A 14,394-nucleotide genomic window follows, 5' to 3' on the forward strand; every position below is an offset into this window, starting at 1 on the left:
TATTAGTTAATCATAAAAGGAAAAGGACTTTTCTCCCCTTGCCCCCCCCCTTTCTTTTAGAGTTAATCAGATATAATCATGATTGTGTCAAAAGTTCAAAAGGGAAAATGGAAGGTAAAATGAGCTGAATTGGCACTGTTCTCTCAACATTGTACCTGTAAGCTTGATATGTTGTTTCAGAGATTAACTTTATAGACTTCCGTACCCAGAAGTATGAAAATTCTTAGGGGACTCTTTTCACAAGCTTGATCTTAACATATTGAATAAAGAGAGCAGTTAATCCCCTTTGTAAAGTAATTTGAGAGGAGGGAATTCAGAATGTAAAATCTCACCTGCAGAAAACACTCAACTCTGTAAAGGCCTTTCTATCTTTAGACACTTATAAAGACTTAATATTTTAATGCGGAAGGGTGAACTTGGTTAAAAAGCCAATAGGTGAAATCAGAGAGAAATAATCCAGTGCTTTCTTTCTGGGAATTATCATTCTGCTCTCCAGGGGACCTAATTTTATTCCCTGTGGGGAATGAGAATACCCTCTGTACAACAAGCCAGCATCTTTAAATACAAGCTTGACTTTTAGTATAATAAGAGTCTTGTTAGGTGCAATTTTTTCCTTAGTCATACAATGAACAAATGTTGTGGTTACCTGGGAAAGAAAATTCAAGTGCTTTTAAATCTCTTATGAGATTTGGTTTCATGCTTGAAACCTATACACTGTTATGCCCAGTAGCATTTGTTGAAAATTCTAAGCTATAAGGTATACAACATAGAGAAGTTAATACACTTAGGAAAAAATTGAGACCACTACAAAATCGATTTAAGGTCCCGAATAAAAAGCTTTTCTTGTGCTGAATGACAGCTATTTACTGGTGGCATTAAGCTTAACAAGTAAGTAGAATTTTCTTAGTAGTGAATATTACAAGATGATGCCCCTGTATACACAGTAGGATGCCAGTCTTTCCTTCAGGTGGCACTTAACTTTTTTCTTCCAGTTGTAAAACATTTTGCAGTTCTATGCAAATTCTGTGCTAATTAGTTTAAAGTCTGAATTATAGATAGAATGTAATCTAAGAGTATATAGTGTTGAGTAGTATTTTTGGTAGGGTATGGCATTAGTTATTTTGTAGGTCATTTCTGTCTCCTACAAACTTTTCGATATTATGCACATTTTAAAATCTTTCTGGCTGAGCACAGTGACTCATGCCAGTAATCCCAGCACTTTGGGAGTCTAATACGGATGGATTGGTTGTACTCAGGAGTTCAAGACCAGCCTAAGCAATATGGTGAAACCCTGTCTCTACAAAAAGTACAAAAATTAGCCGGATGTAATGGCATGTGCCTGTAGTCTGAGCTACACAGGAGATTGAGGTGGGAGGAGTCACTTTAGCCAGCCATGATCATGCCACTGCTCTCCAGCCTCAGTTACAGAGTGAGACCCTGTCTCAAATAAAATAAAATCTTTCTTTTTTTTGGAGAGAGTGTCTCGCTTGTTTCCCATGCTGGAGTGAATGGTACAATCATGGTTCACTGCAGTTCCCGATCTCCTGACTGGAATTGAAAGATCCTGCTACTTCAGCCTCCCAAGTAGTTAGGACTACAAGCACAAGCCACCATGCCCAGTAAATTTATGTTTCGTAGAGATGGAATCTTTCTTATGTTTACCAGGCTGGTAACTCTTGGCCTCAAGCAATCCTCCCTCTTCAGCTTCCCAAAGTGCTAGGATTACAGGCATGAGCCACCGTGCCCAGCCTAAAATCTATTCTTAATGATAAAATACTGGTCTGATATCAGTATTAGTCTTTAGTCATACCACTCCTAATAATCTTTAGTCATAAACCATTTTTTAATTTTTTTTGGATTTGGTAACATATTTTTTCTTTTTCTTTTCTTTTTTTTTTTGTTTTTGTTTTTGTTTTTGTTTTGAGTCAGTCTCTTACTCTGTTGCCCAGGTACAATGATTGTACAATGGTACAATCTTCGGCTCACTGCAACCTCCACCTCCCAGGTTCAAGGAATTCTCCTGCCTCAGCCTCTTGAGTAGCTGGGATTATAGGTGCCCACCACCACACCTGGCTAATTTTTATATTTTTAGTAGAGACAGGGTTTCACCATATTGACCAGGCTGGTCTCAAATTCCTGAACTCATGATCCGCTTGCCTTGGCTTCCCAAAGTGCTGAGATTACAGGCAGAAGCCACTGTGCCCAGCGTAGCATATTTTTCTTTAAAGGGGATCCAGTAAAAGATAATAGAAATCTTTCTTGTTACTTTTTCAAATTTAGAAGTTGACTGAAGTGGCAACAAGTAGTCTTTGCAATCTTATAAAGAACAAAGTCTCCAGAAATTTTCTTACATTCCAGTGTAACCTCAAAGTACTGAGTGTTACTTGTTTTCATTTCTAAAACTTGCCCTCTGCCTTTAAAGTTCTGGGTTTATGAGCCTGATCTGTCTAGTATGAGTTAACTTCCTACTAGCAGTAAGGGCACAGACATTGCATGCAGCGCTTTGCCTGCTCTTTTTGTCATTTTTTAGAAGGTTATTAAGAATAATGTTTTATGTGTGCCTTTTATTATGCAAGATCTAATCTACTTCTCATAACAAAAGATTTTGTTTTCATTTAAAAGTAGGTAAGTGAGTCAGCACAGTGTCAAGACCCTGCAGTCCCAGCTACTCGGCAGGCTAAGGTGAAAGGATTGCTGGAGCCTTGGAGTTTAAATCCAGCCTGGGCAATGTAATGGCACTGTGCTCTGGGGGAAGAAAAAGAATTTCTACATCAATAGGCAGTGATAGGCATTGAGACATAAGTTGGGGTTTTGCTATAATAAATGAGCACCAAGAAAATAAAATTTTAGAAATTAAAAGGTGTAAGGTATCTTTCCACTATGAGGACTATTTGCTGAGGTACTAGCTAAGCTGGAGGATAGTCAAGAGCTAGCCTTTTTTCACCCCTGCTTAGTTGACATTTTTAAAGCTCACTTTAATAATTTTAAAATGACCTACATTTATGCAAATAACCTCAGGCAGAAAGACATCCAAAAGCCTGCAGGCAAAAGGTACATTTTAAAAGTTATATTCTTGTGTAAATAACATACTTCTAAAGAACTACTGGGCCAGGCAGTGGCTCAGGCCTGTAAGCCTAGCACTTTGGGAGGCCAAGGCTGGTGGATCACTTGAGGTCAGGAGTTTGAGACCAGCCTGGACAACTTGGTGAAACCCCGCCTCTACAAAAAATACAAAAAAATTAGCCAGGCGTGGTGGCGGGTACCTGTAATCCCACTTACTTAGGAGGCTGAGGCAGGAGAATCACTTGAACCCAGGAGGCAGAGGTTGCAGTGAGCTGAAATAGCACCACTGCACTCCAGTCTGGGTGACAGAGCAAGACTCTGTCTCAAAAAAAAAGAACTAGCAAAGTTTTATTTTGTTATGGATAAAAGGTCATCTTTAAATGTCTTGATTTTAGTTGGGCACAGTGGCTCACACCTGTAATCCCAGCATGTTGGGAGGCCAAGGCGGGTGGTCAGGAATTCAAGACCAACCTGGCCAACATGGTGAAATCCCGTCTCTACAAAAAGATAAAAATTAACTGGGCATGATGGCGGGTGCCTATATTCCCAGCTACTCTAGAGGCTGCGGCAGAAAGATCACTTAAACCCAGAAGGAGGAGGTTGCAGTGAGCTGAGATCATGCTATTGCTCTCCAGCCTGGGTGACAAAGCGAAACTCTGTCTAAAAAAAAAAAAAGTTCCGATTTCTTTTGTTAAGGGAACCAAGCTTGCCATGTCATCAAGTTGCGAGCCTAGATCCCCCATCGCCCCATTATTTTGAATTTTCCATAATGTGCTCAATTTAGGAGTAACTTTTTTTGTTTCAGACAAATCTTCCTATTTTCAAGCTGAAAGAATCTACTGTTAGAAGAAGATACAGTGACTTTGAATGGCTGCGAAGTGAATTAGAAAGAGAGAGCAAGGTAAGAATGATTTGTAATGCAACTTGAAAGCAAACCATTCCAAGTTTTAATGCTTAATACTTCTCAGGAAAGTGATCTTGAATAAAATGGGTACAAGCAAATATGATTTTTAAAAAATAGTTCGATGTCATTTTATATAGGAAGACTGTAATTTTTTCCTTACAACTCTTTCTCTTGTCTACTTTGGCCCAGTCAGGGTCTTTGCTGACTCACGCTTGAATAACACTTCTTAGAACCTTCTTGCTATTACTTCCTTCCTTTCCCTCATCGTTCTATTTCATCTTCCCGTCTCCACACACGTTGCCAAGTTTCTCTTCCTCAATACATTTTATAAATGTCAGTGTATTTCCAATTTTGTTTTACTGACACTTTTTTTTTTTTTTGAGGCGGAGTTTCGCTCTTGTTACCCAGGCTGGAGTGCAATGGCGCAATCTCAGCTCACCGCAACCTCCGCCTCCTGGGTTCAGGCAATTCTCCTGCCTCAGCCTCCTGAGTAGCTGGGATTACAGGCACGTGCCACCATGCCCAGCTAATTTTTTGTATTTTTGGTAGAGACGGGGTTTCAACATGTTGACCAGGATGGTCTCAATCTCTTGACCTCGTGATCCACCCGCCTCGGCCTCCCAAAGTGCTGGGATTACAGGCGTGAGCCACCGCGCCCAGCCAAGTTTTTTTTTTTAATCACACATATGTTCATGTAACTTAGGTTTCATAAAACAGTAATGACCTCACTGTTTGATATGTGCTGATATTCTTCAGATTAGCATTTATTGATCCACTAATTGGTTGCTGACTGCAATTTTAAAACATTGTTACATGCCTCATCTCTTGGAAGAGAATTTGGTAGCTTTGGCTTCAAAATAAATTAAAGCAAGGTCTCACTCTGATGTCTCTCATTTCAGCCCTACCCTCAGAATGACATCTGAGGCAAGGAGTCATGGAAAGGCATAGAGTGCTCAGAATGATGAAAAGTTATTTTGTGACTAGAAAGTAGGTAGAAAGAAGTGGGTATGGTAGGAGTCCTGAACTAGATGAAGGCTAGTTTGTACTTATCTCTCAAGTTTAATAAGGACGTTTTCCTTCTATTTCTAGCTTAAGATAAAAGTGGCTGGATATGAGCACAACATACGCAAATCATAGCATTCCAGCAAGACTGTAATGGAGGCTAGGCATGGTGGCTCATGCCTGTAATCCCAGTATTTTGGTAGGCTGAGGCAGGAGAACCTCTTGAGCCCAGGAGTTCAAGACCAGCCTGGGCAACATAATGAGGCCCCATCTCTTCCAAAATGTTTAAATATGAATAAAACTAGAAATACAAAATTCATATTAAGAAAGCTCTAAAACTTTACTGAAAGACAAAAGAAGACCTAAATAAAGAGGGACCAGGTGCAGTGGCTTACATCTATAATCGCAGCACTTTGGGAGGCCAGCACGGGTGGATCACTTGAGCCCAGGAGTTCGAGACCACCCTGGGCAACATGCGAAACTCAGTCACTAACAAAAATACAAAAATTAGCCAGGCATGGTGACACGCACCTATAGCCTCAGCACTCAGGAGGCTGAGGCAAGAAGATCACTTGAGCTTAGGAGGCATTGAGCTACAGTGTCGCCACCGGACTCCAGCATGGACACCAGAACCAGACCCTGTCTCAAAAAAAAAAAAAAAAAAAAAAAGTAATACTCTATTCCTTGTCTGGAATATTTTTGCTTTTAAAGATTCGTTTATTTTACAGACATTTTAGAGAGCTCATTCTTTGTGTTCTAGGTGTTATAGGTGGAGCTGTGAACAAATTAAGGTCCCCTCTTTTACAGTGCTTATATCCTATTAGGTAAATTGGAGTGGGGGTTGAAGAGAAGGCAGGAGAAATATAGTAAAATATATAGATGTTAGATGGGAAGCTCTAAAAAAAAATTAAGGGGAGTAGGAAGTGCCAGAGGAGCCACTCTCATAGAGAGCACAAGGGGGAAGACCTCACTCATAGGTGACATATTAGTAGAGACATGCATGAAGTAGAGAGTATTTTCTAACTTATTTATAAATTCATAAGTTTCTAGTAGAAATTTCAGTAGAGCTGTCTATAAACTTGCAGATTTATATATGAGCTTTAGAATCAGAATTTTAAAAATTTAGGTCACTCAAGAATGACCAAAAAAAGTATATAGTGGGCAGCAGGTATTTGTCATGCCAGACATCAAAACATGTCTTAAGGCTATAGTAATTCAAACAGTGTGGTATAGTCATGTGGCACTTACTGATGAGAATACATTCTAAGAAATGCATCCTTAGGCGATTTCATTGTTTGTGCAAACATCACGGAGTGTACTCACACAAACCCAGGTGGTGTAGTCCACTACACACCTAGGCTATATGGTATGCCTGTTGCTCCTAGACTACAAGCCTATCCAGCATGTTACTGTACTGAATGCTATAGGCAGTTTAACACAGTGGGAAACATTTGTGCATCTAAACATAGAAAAGATACGGTAAAAAGTACAGTGTGGAAGATTTTTTAAATGGTACAACTGTATAGGGCACTTACCGTAAATGGAGCTTGCAGGATTAGAAGTTCTTCTGGATGAGTCAGTGAGCACGTGGTGAGTGAATGTGAATGAAAACATAAATAACACTCAGTACTTTGAGGTTATACTGGAATATAAGAAAATTTATGTAGGCCTAGGCTATTATGTGAATTTCTGACTTAATTTTTAACAAAGTTAAAAAAAATTAAACAGAGAAAAGCTTAAAGAGTAAGAATATAAGGAACATATTTTTGTGTAGCTGTTCAATATGTTTGTGTTTTAAGCTAAGTGTTATTACAAGAGTCAAAAAGTTAAATAAAAAGTTTAAAAACCTAAGGTTAATTTATTTTTGAAGGAAAATATTTTATAAATTTATAAATTACAAATTTCAGTGTAATGTGAATAAAGCCTACAGTAATAAACAATAATATCCTAGGTCAAGACATCTCTAGGCGATAGGAATTTTTCACCGCCATTATAATCTTATGGCACCATCATTATTATCTCATGTGGTTCATCTCTGATGAAAACACTGTTATGCCGTATATATTGCTTTAGGTTGGGCAAATGGATTAGTGGAATGTAATAGAGTTTAGACTTTGACCCATGTATTTATAGGGATTTTAGTTCATAACAAAAATAACATTGTCATTAAGTGGGAAGGGAATTTAGCAAATGGAATTGAAATATTTGTCTATTAGGGAATAAAGATTTATAACTCACTATATACAAACGACAGATGGTTAGGAAATTGACTGATTGATAATTGATTGACAGAGTCTTGCTCTGTTGCCCAGGTTGGAATACAGTGGCATGTCATAGCATACTATAACATCCTCCAACTCCTGGTCTCAGGTGATTCTCCTGCCTCAGCGTCCCAAGTAGCTGGAATTACAGGCATGAGCCACTGAGTCCAGCTAATTTTTAAAATTTTTTTATAAGTATGGGGTTTTACTATGTTGCCCAGGCTGGTCTTGAACTCCTGGACTCAAGTAATCCTCCTGCCTTGGCCTCCCAAAGTACCAGGTGTGGTGGCACACCATGAGCCTGTAGAGTCCCAGCTAATTCAGGAGGCTGATGGAGGAGGATCACCTGAGTCTAGGGAAGTTGTGACTGCAGTGAGCCATGATCATATCATGGCACTCCAGCCTGGGAAACAGAGCAAGACCCTGTCTCAAGAAAGAAAATGCACAAGAAAGCGCGCCAATACAAAAATAGTATCAAAACAAGTATATTAAGCTCCAGAATAACCTTTTTCTTTTCTTTTCTTTTCTTTTTTTTTTTTTTTTTTTTTTTTTTTGAGACGGAGTCTGGCTCTTATTGCCTAGGCTGGAGTGCAACAGTGCAGTCTTGGCTCACTGCAAGCTCCGTCTCCTGGGTTCAAGAGATTCTCCTGCCTCAGCCTCTCAAGTAGCTAGAATTACAAGCATATGCCACCATACCCCCCTAATTTTGTATTTTTTAGTAGAGATGGGGTTTCACCATGTTGGTCAGTCTGGTCTCAAACTTCCAACCTCAGGTGATCTGCCTGCCTTGGCCTCCCAAAGTGTTGGGATTACAGACATGAGCCACTTCGCCCGGCCAGAATAACATTTTTAAAAATTTATTTTATTTTTTGAAGACGAGATCTCGCTGTCAGATACTTTTAGTTTGTTTAAATGATATGAAATGTTATCATTTCATTTAAACTTTTTTATTGGCTGGAGTGCAGCAACGTGCTCTTAGCTCACTGCAGTCCCAAACTCCTGGACTCAAGCCATCCTCCCACATCCGCCTCCTAAGTAGCTGGGACTACAAGATCACACCACCACACCCAGCTAAGTTTTTTTATTTTTGTAAACATGTACCCAGGCTTGTGTTGAACTCCTGGCATCAAGCAGTCCCTCCGCCTGCCTCGGCCTCCCAGAATATGGGGATTACAGTTGTGAGCCACTGTACCTAGCCCAGAATAATATTTGAGCTCCAGTTAATTCCCAGAAGGGAGAGATCAGCAGGAGTTGACCCTTGGTTAGGCTTGAAAGGGACAATTTGGGATCTTCCTATAGTGTGGGAAGGAAGAAACAGGAAGTCTTTGGGAAAAGACGGCAGGATAGGGCATTTGGGAGAAAGTTGACTTATTTCTCAATTTAGGAAACAGAAGAGTGACAACTAGAGTTATTGATATTTTGTCTTCACCTCAAACACAAGTAGGAAAGGCTACATGCAGATGGTAAGAGGTTGAAGAAACCAGAATTCTTATCGAACCATGGTGCAGTGAGAACATTGTTAACATTTCTTCATTTAATTGAGAGTTGATTTTGATCTCTGCAGTGTGCATTGCAATAAGGCATTGTCTTCTCCAAGTGGCATCACAAGTGTCTGAGGGGCATGGTAACCTTTATTTCAGTATTGGGAGTGTTCTCTTTGTATACCTGTGCTTTGATAAGGCCGAGAAAAATGATATAAACTGTGGGTCCTGCCTTTGAGTTGAGGAGCTTTTGTCTGATGGTCTATTCTGCATTTGTCTTCAAAACATTTGGTCTTTTTTCAGTGTATTTTTTGCTCTTTTATATTTAAAATAGTTTGACCGGGTAATGGCTTTTATAGTGAGAACATGCTTTGTCTTCATGTTGTGCTCTATAAATTTTCACAACCCGGGCAGCATGATCAAGAACTTTCTGTCTTCATGTTTTAGGTTGTAGTCCCCCCGCTCCCTGGGAAAGCGTTTTTGCGTCAGCTTCCTTTTAGAGGCGATGATGGAATATTTGATGACAATTTTATTGAGGAAAGAAAACAAGGGCTGGAGCAGTTTATAAACAAGTAAGTGCTTCCCATTCCTCAAAGTGTAGGAGTGAAGTATGTTTTGAGACTACTTTAAGTGACTGCTGTAGTTTAGATGTTAAGCTAAACTGCACTGTTGCCTTTTCTTTTAGCCATTTCCTGACTTTTCGTATCATTTAAACAAAGTAAAAGTATCTGACAAGTTGAGTATCATGTGATAAATATTAACACTCTTGAGTGATTGAAATGAACATCTTTGTGTTGACCTAAGTTTTGTATTTGTTTTTCTTGGTTAATTTATGCAAATTACATTTAAAATTACAGCATTTAAAAAACACAGTTTTACTTATGATTCTGATTTACAGTATGTTCTAGCATGAACAATAAAACTTACAATATATTTGCAATCATCTTGTTTGATTGCAGTTGGAGATATTATCAGCATGTCTTGTATAAAGGTGCTTTTTTTTTTTTTTTTTTTTTTTTTTGAGATGGAGTTTTGCTCTTGTTACCCAGGCTGGAGTGCAATGGCGCGATCTCGGCTCACCGCAACCTCCACCTCCTGGGCTCAGGCAATTCTCCTGCCTCAGCCTCCTGAGTAGCTGGGATTACAGGCACGTGCCACCATGCCCAGCTAATTTTTTGCACTTTTAGTAGAGACGGGGTTTCACCATGTTGACCAGGATGGTCTCAATCTCTCGACCTCGTGATCCACCCGCCTCGGCCTCCCAAAGTGCTGGGATTACAGGCTTGAGCCACCGCGCCCGGCGCATGTTTTAAATTCTCATGGTAAAATGTATTCTTTTGAAAATGTTGAGAAGACTTAGGATTGTTTCTCTTTTACTTTAGAAACTCTTGATAAGCTCAAACCAGTATTTTTAGCTTTTCATTTTATTCCCATTTGAAATGCTATTTTCTAAAGTAATAGAAAGCCAAAGTGATACAAAGATTTATGCCAAGAAAGACTTCACTGTAATTGTGCATTGGCCTTAAGCTAGAAGAAGTAAACCAAATCCTACAGGATATGGTAATATGAGCTTACACTTTAAATTTTATCTAGTGATTTGAAGATTCATGAGTGGTAAACAGAAGAGAAAGGGTTACACAGAGCCCTTGATTATCTACTGTAGTACTCAGTCTTTATTGTCTATGGACTTGTTTTCCTTTTGGAAAAGGCAGTACTATATTAGATTTTTTTTTTTTTTTTTTGAGACAAAGTCTTGCTCTGTCGCCCAGGCTGGAGTGCAGTGGCTCAATCTCCGCCTCCCAGGTTCAAGTGATTCTTGTGCCTCAGCCACTTGAGTAGTTGGGATTACAGGTGCACACCATCATGTCTGGGTTATTTTTGTGTATTTAGTAGAGACAGGGTTTTGCCATGTTGGCCAGGCTAATCTTGAACTCCTGAACTCAAGTGATCTGTCTGCCTTGGTCTCTCAAAGTGCTGGGATTACAAATATGAGCCACCCTGCCTGGCCTATATTAGATGGTTTTTAATTCTCAAATAGGAGTCTGGTAGCCCAGTCTGGGTTTAAGCAGGCAGAAACAAACAAAATACGTGGATATTTGTGCCTGTTTTTTTTTGTTTTTTTTGTTTTTTTTTGTTTTTTTTTTTGAGACGGAGTTTCGCTCTTGTTACCCAGGCGGGAGTGCAATGGCGCGATCTCGGCTCACCGCAACCTCCGCCTCCTGGGTTCAGGCAATTCTCCTGCCTCAACCTCCTGAGTAGCTGGGATTACAGGCACGTGCCACCATGCCCAGCTAATTTTTTTGCACTTTTAGTAGAGACGGGGTTTCACCATGTTGACCAGGATGGTCTCGATCTCTCGACCTTGTGATCCACCCGCCTTGGCCTCCCAAAGTGCTGGGATTACAGGCTTGAGCCACCGCGCCCGGCGCCTGTTTTTTTTTTTTTTTTTAATTATTTGGGACTTTTGTTGAACTTCATTGTATTTCTAACACCAATCCTGTATCTTCTCTTTAAAATAGATTCTGTTCAGGTGCAGTGGCTCACGCCTGTAATCTCAACACTTTGGGAGGCCAAAGCAAGCAGATCACTTGAGGTCAGGAGTTCCAAGATCAGCCTGGCCAACATGGCAAAACCCTTTCTCTACTAAAAATACAAAAAGTAGTGAGTGGGGTTTGGTGGTGCGCACCTGTAGTCAGCTACTCAGGAGGCTGAGGCAGGAGAAGCACTTGAACCTGGGATGCAGAGGTTGCAGTGAGCTGAGATCACACCACTGCACTCCAGCCTGGGTGACAGAGCAACACTTTGTCTCAAAAAAAAAAAAAAAAAAGGATTATTAGGATCCATTGACATGTTTCACTTTTAACGTTAAAATTCACTTAAGTTTCTTATGAAAACACCAGCTAATATGTAAAGAAGCTAACTGGGTACATGTGCCACAAGCAGTGAAAAGTTTGGATTAATGTTTTTTAAATTACAGTTGTGAACCAAACAAAAGAACACATGCCATTAGTTGATAGTGCATAGCTTTATGGACAGCCCAGAATGATACTTATTAGTAAATTATACATGCTTCTTGGCTGGGCATGGTGGGTCATGCCTATAATCTCAGCACTTTGGGTGGCTGAGGTGGGCTGATTACTTGAGGTCAGAGGTTTGAGACCAGCCTGACCAACATGGTGAAATCCCATCTCCAGTAAAAAGATAAAAATTAGCTGGGCATGGTGGCATACACCTGTAGTCCCGGCAACTTGGGGGGCTGAGGCACCAAATCACTTGAACCTGGGAGGCAGAGGTTGCTGTGGGCCAAGATCAGCCACTGCATTCCAGCCTCGGTGACAGAGCGAGACTCCATCTCAAAAATAATAATAACATGCTTGTTTTGCTCTTGTTGCCCAGGCTGGTGTGCAGTAGCACGATCTCAGCTCATAGCAACCTGTTTTAAGCTCCAGAATAACCTTTTTTGAAATGGAGTCTGGCTCTTGTTGCCTAGGCTGGAGTGCAACGGTGCAATCTTGGCTCACTGCATGCTCTGTCTCTTGGGTTCAAGTGACTCTCCTGCCTCAGCCTCCCAAGTAGCTGGGATTACAGGCATGAGCCACCACACCTGGCTAATTTTGTATTTTTAGTAGAGACAGGGTTTTTCCATGTTGGTCAGACTGGTCTCAAACTCCCAACCTCAGTTGATCCACCTGTCTTGGCCTTCCTATAGTGCTGGGATTACAGGCATGAGCCACCTCGCCCAGCCTATACATGCTTTTTAACCTTAAAATGTATGTTTTGAACTCCTCTCCTTGTATAAAATGTTGGACTAAATTTATATTTTTTATTCTCAGGGTTGCTGGTCATCCTCTGGCACAGAATGAACGTTGTCTTCACATGTTTTTACAAGATGAAATAATAGATAAAAGCTATACGCCATCTAAAATAAGACATGCCTGAAATTTGGCAAGAAGGGGCAAAAACGTGACTATTAATGATTGATATGCACCAGTGAAGAAGTTCTAACTTTTAGCATGCTGCTCAGAAACTGGTATAACATGCCTTCAGTATACTAACACTCATGCTCGGTTTTGTTTTGGCAGTTGACAAGAAGTTAATTTGCTTTAGTGAAAATCCCTCATTCCAGCCTTTCTATATGAATAGCTCTTTCTTGCTGTTTTAATGTGGTGCACACTATAGCCTCACAAACCTGTTATTCCAATGTAATCTGCAGTGTCCTAACTAAAGTTGCTGGCTTGGTCTTATTTGCACAGTTTTTGTGTCTTCTTTGCTTCTTGCATTTGATTAACTAGAATATTTCTCTTTCCCCCTTTTAATGTGTCTGTGTCACTTGACCTAATTTATGTGTAGGAGCACTACACCATTGGTTTCCAATACTGCACACATAAGATACATACTTGTGTGCAGAAAGTATCTTCCTTCAGGCTTGTAATACCCTTCACATGGAAGATTAATGAGGGAAATCTTTATATTCTGTATAAAAACAAAATCAAATTTATATACTAAAACCATTTGTCTAAAAATTTAAGTTGTTTTCAAATAAAAATTAAAATGCATTTCTGATATGCACTGATTGTGTTGCCTCCAGCTTTTCTTTGCTCTCTCTGAGTGACTACTTAAGTCACTTGTTGAGACGGATTATTTACTGATTATATACTTCTCATTCCTGTAACTCCATTCCCTTTAAACAGTGGTGATATCAAATATACCTCCACCCATTGAATGGGGTATTTTCAACAACAATAAAAACGATGTGCTAAAAAATATATTCCTTAAGGCTTACTGAATCATTTTGAAGCACTTTTTATATTTGAAAAATGCTTTATAATCTCAAGTCATTTATTAAAAGGACTTTTAAAGATAAGTCAATACCATTCCTCCTATTTTTCAAAAGAATTTTTTTTCCTAGTTAAACTGAGTGACTTGTTTAAACAAACTTAGCAAGGGTATAATAACTCTCCTTAGTCAGCAGCTTTGTGCTTTTTCTTTAATTTGGTTTGGGGTAGTAGGCACACTTTATCCTCTTTAAAAGAAGGGCACAATCTTCTAGCCTGACCTGTAAAAATGATAAGAGACCATGACTTCTTGCTGCCTAACTTGTAGTCATAGACCTTTCAGCCAGAATGTGGTTTCTGGTTGGAGTCTATACAACTTCTGCTGGTTTGGGGATCCATTGTGACTTGGAGTTAAATCCCAAGATAAAGAAATTTGTTCCTCCTACAGCAGAGGCGCTCCTCTGAAGATGAATCAGTCCATTTAAAAGGAAACATGCTTAGATCTTGGCCAAACTAGGATGTCCACGAAGCAGATGGAAGTCACAGGAAGAAGTCATACTTGCCCCTCAGGCCTTCTGTTGCTCAAACTATTTCACAGTCCCCTAATACTGGACGTTTCAATCACTGTAAAGTAAGGTATGAAGCTAAACAAAATAAATTTTATTTCAGTGAACTAGAGAATTAGTAAAGTCAAAGGCTGTCAGTTTTGGGCATGCAGAACAGAATAATGGTAGCTCTGCAAAACCAAATAATTCCTCTAAAGCAGTGGTTCTCAGTAAGGCACAGTGGCTCGTGCCTATAGTGCCAGCACTTTGGGAGGCCAAGGCAGGAGGATTGCTTGAGGCCAGGAGTTTTGAGAGCAGCCTGGATAACATAGTGAGACCATGTCTCTATAAAGAGTTTAAAAG

At 39.8% G+C, this 14,394-nt stretch overlaps 1 protein-coding gene across 1 annotated transcript in view; it reads left to right on the forward strand.

The window, feature by feature from the left end:
* The window catches only part of SNX3 (sorting nexin 3), a 44,628-nt gene extending 31,344 nt beyond the window's left edge, over positions 1-13,284 (forward strand). Inside the window, exons 2-4 of the mRNA XM_003935940.4 lie at positions 3,869-3,964; positions 9,159-9,283; positions 12,545-13,284. Coding sequence (XP_003935989.1) covers positions 3,869-3,964; positions 9,159-9,283; positions 12,545-12,650 — 327 coding nt within the window. The 3' untranslated portion in view covers positions 12,651-13,284. The remainder of the gene's footprint in view (positions 1-3,868; positions 3,965-9,158; positions 9,284-12,544) is intronic.
* The last annotated feature ends 1,110 nt before the right edge of the window (positions 13,285-14,394 follow it).

This window comes from Saimiri boliviensis, chromosome 4, assembly GCF_048565385.1.
Source record: "Saimiri boliviensis isolate mSaiBol1 chromosome 4, mSaiBol1.pri, whole genome shotgun sequence".
NCBI lineage: Eukaryota > Metazoa > Chordata > Mammalia > Primates > Cebidae > Saimiri > Saimiri boliviensis.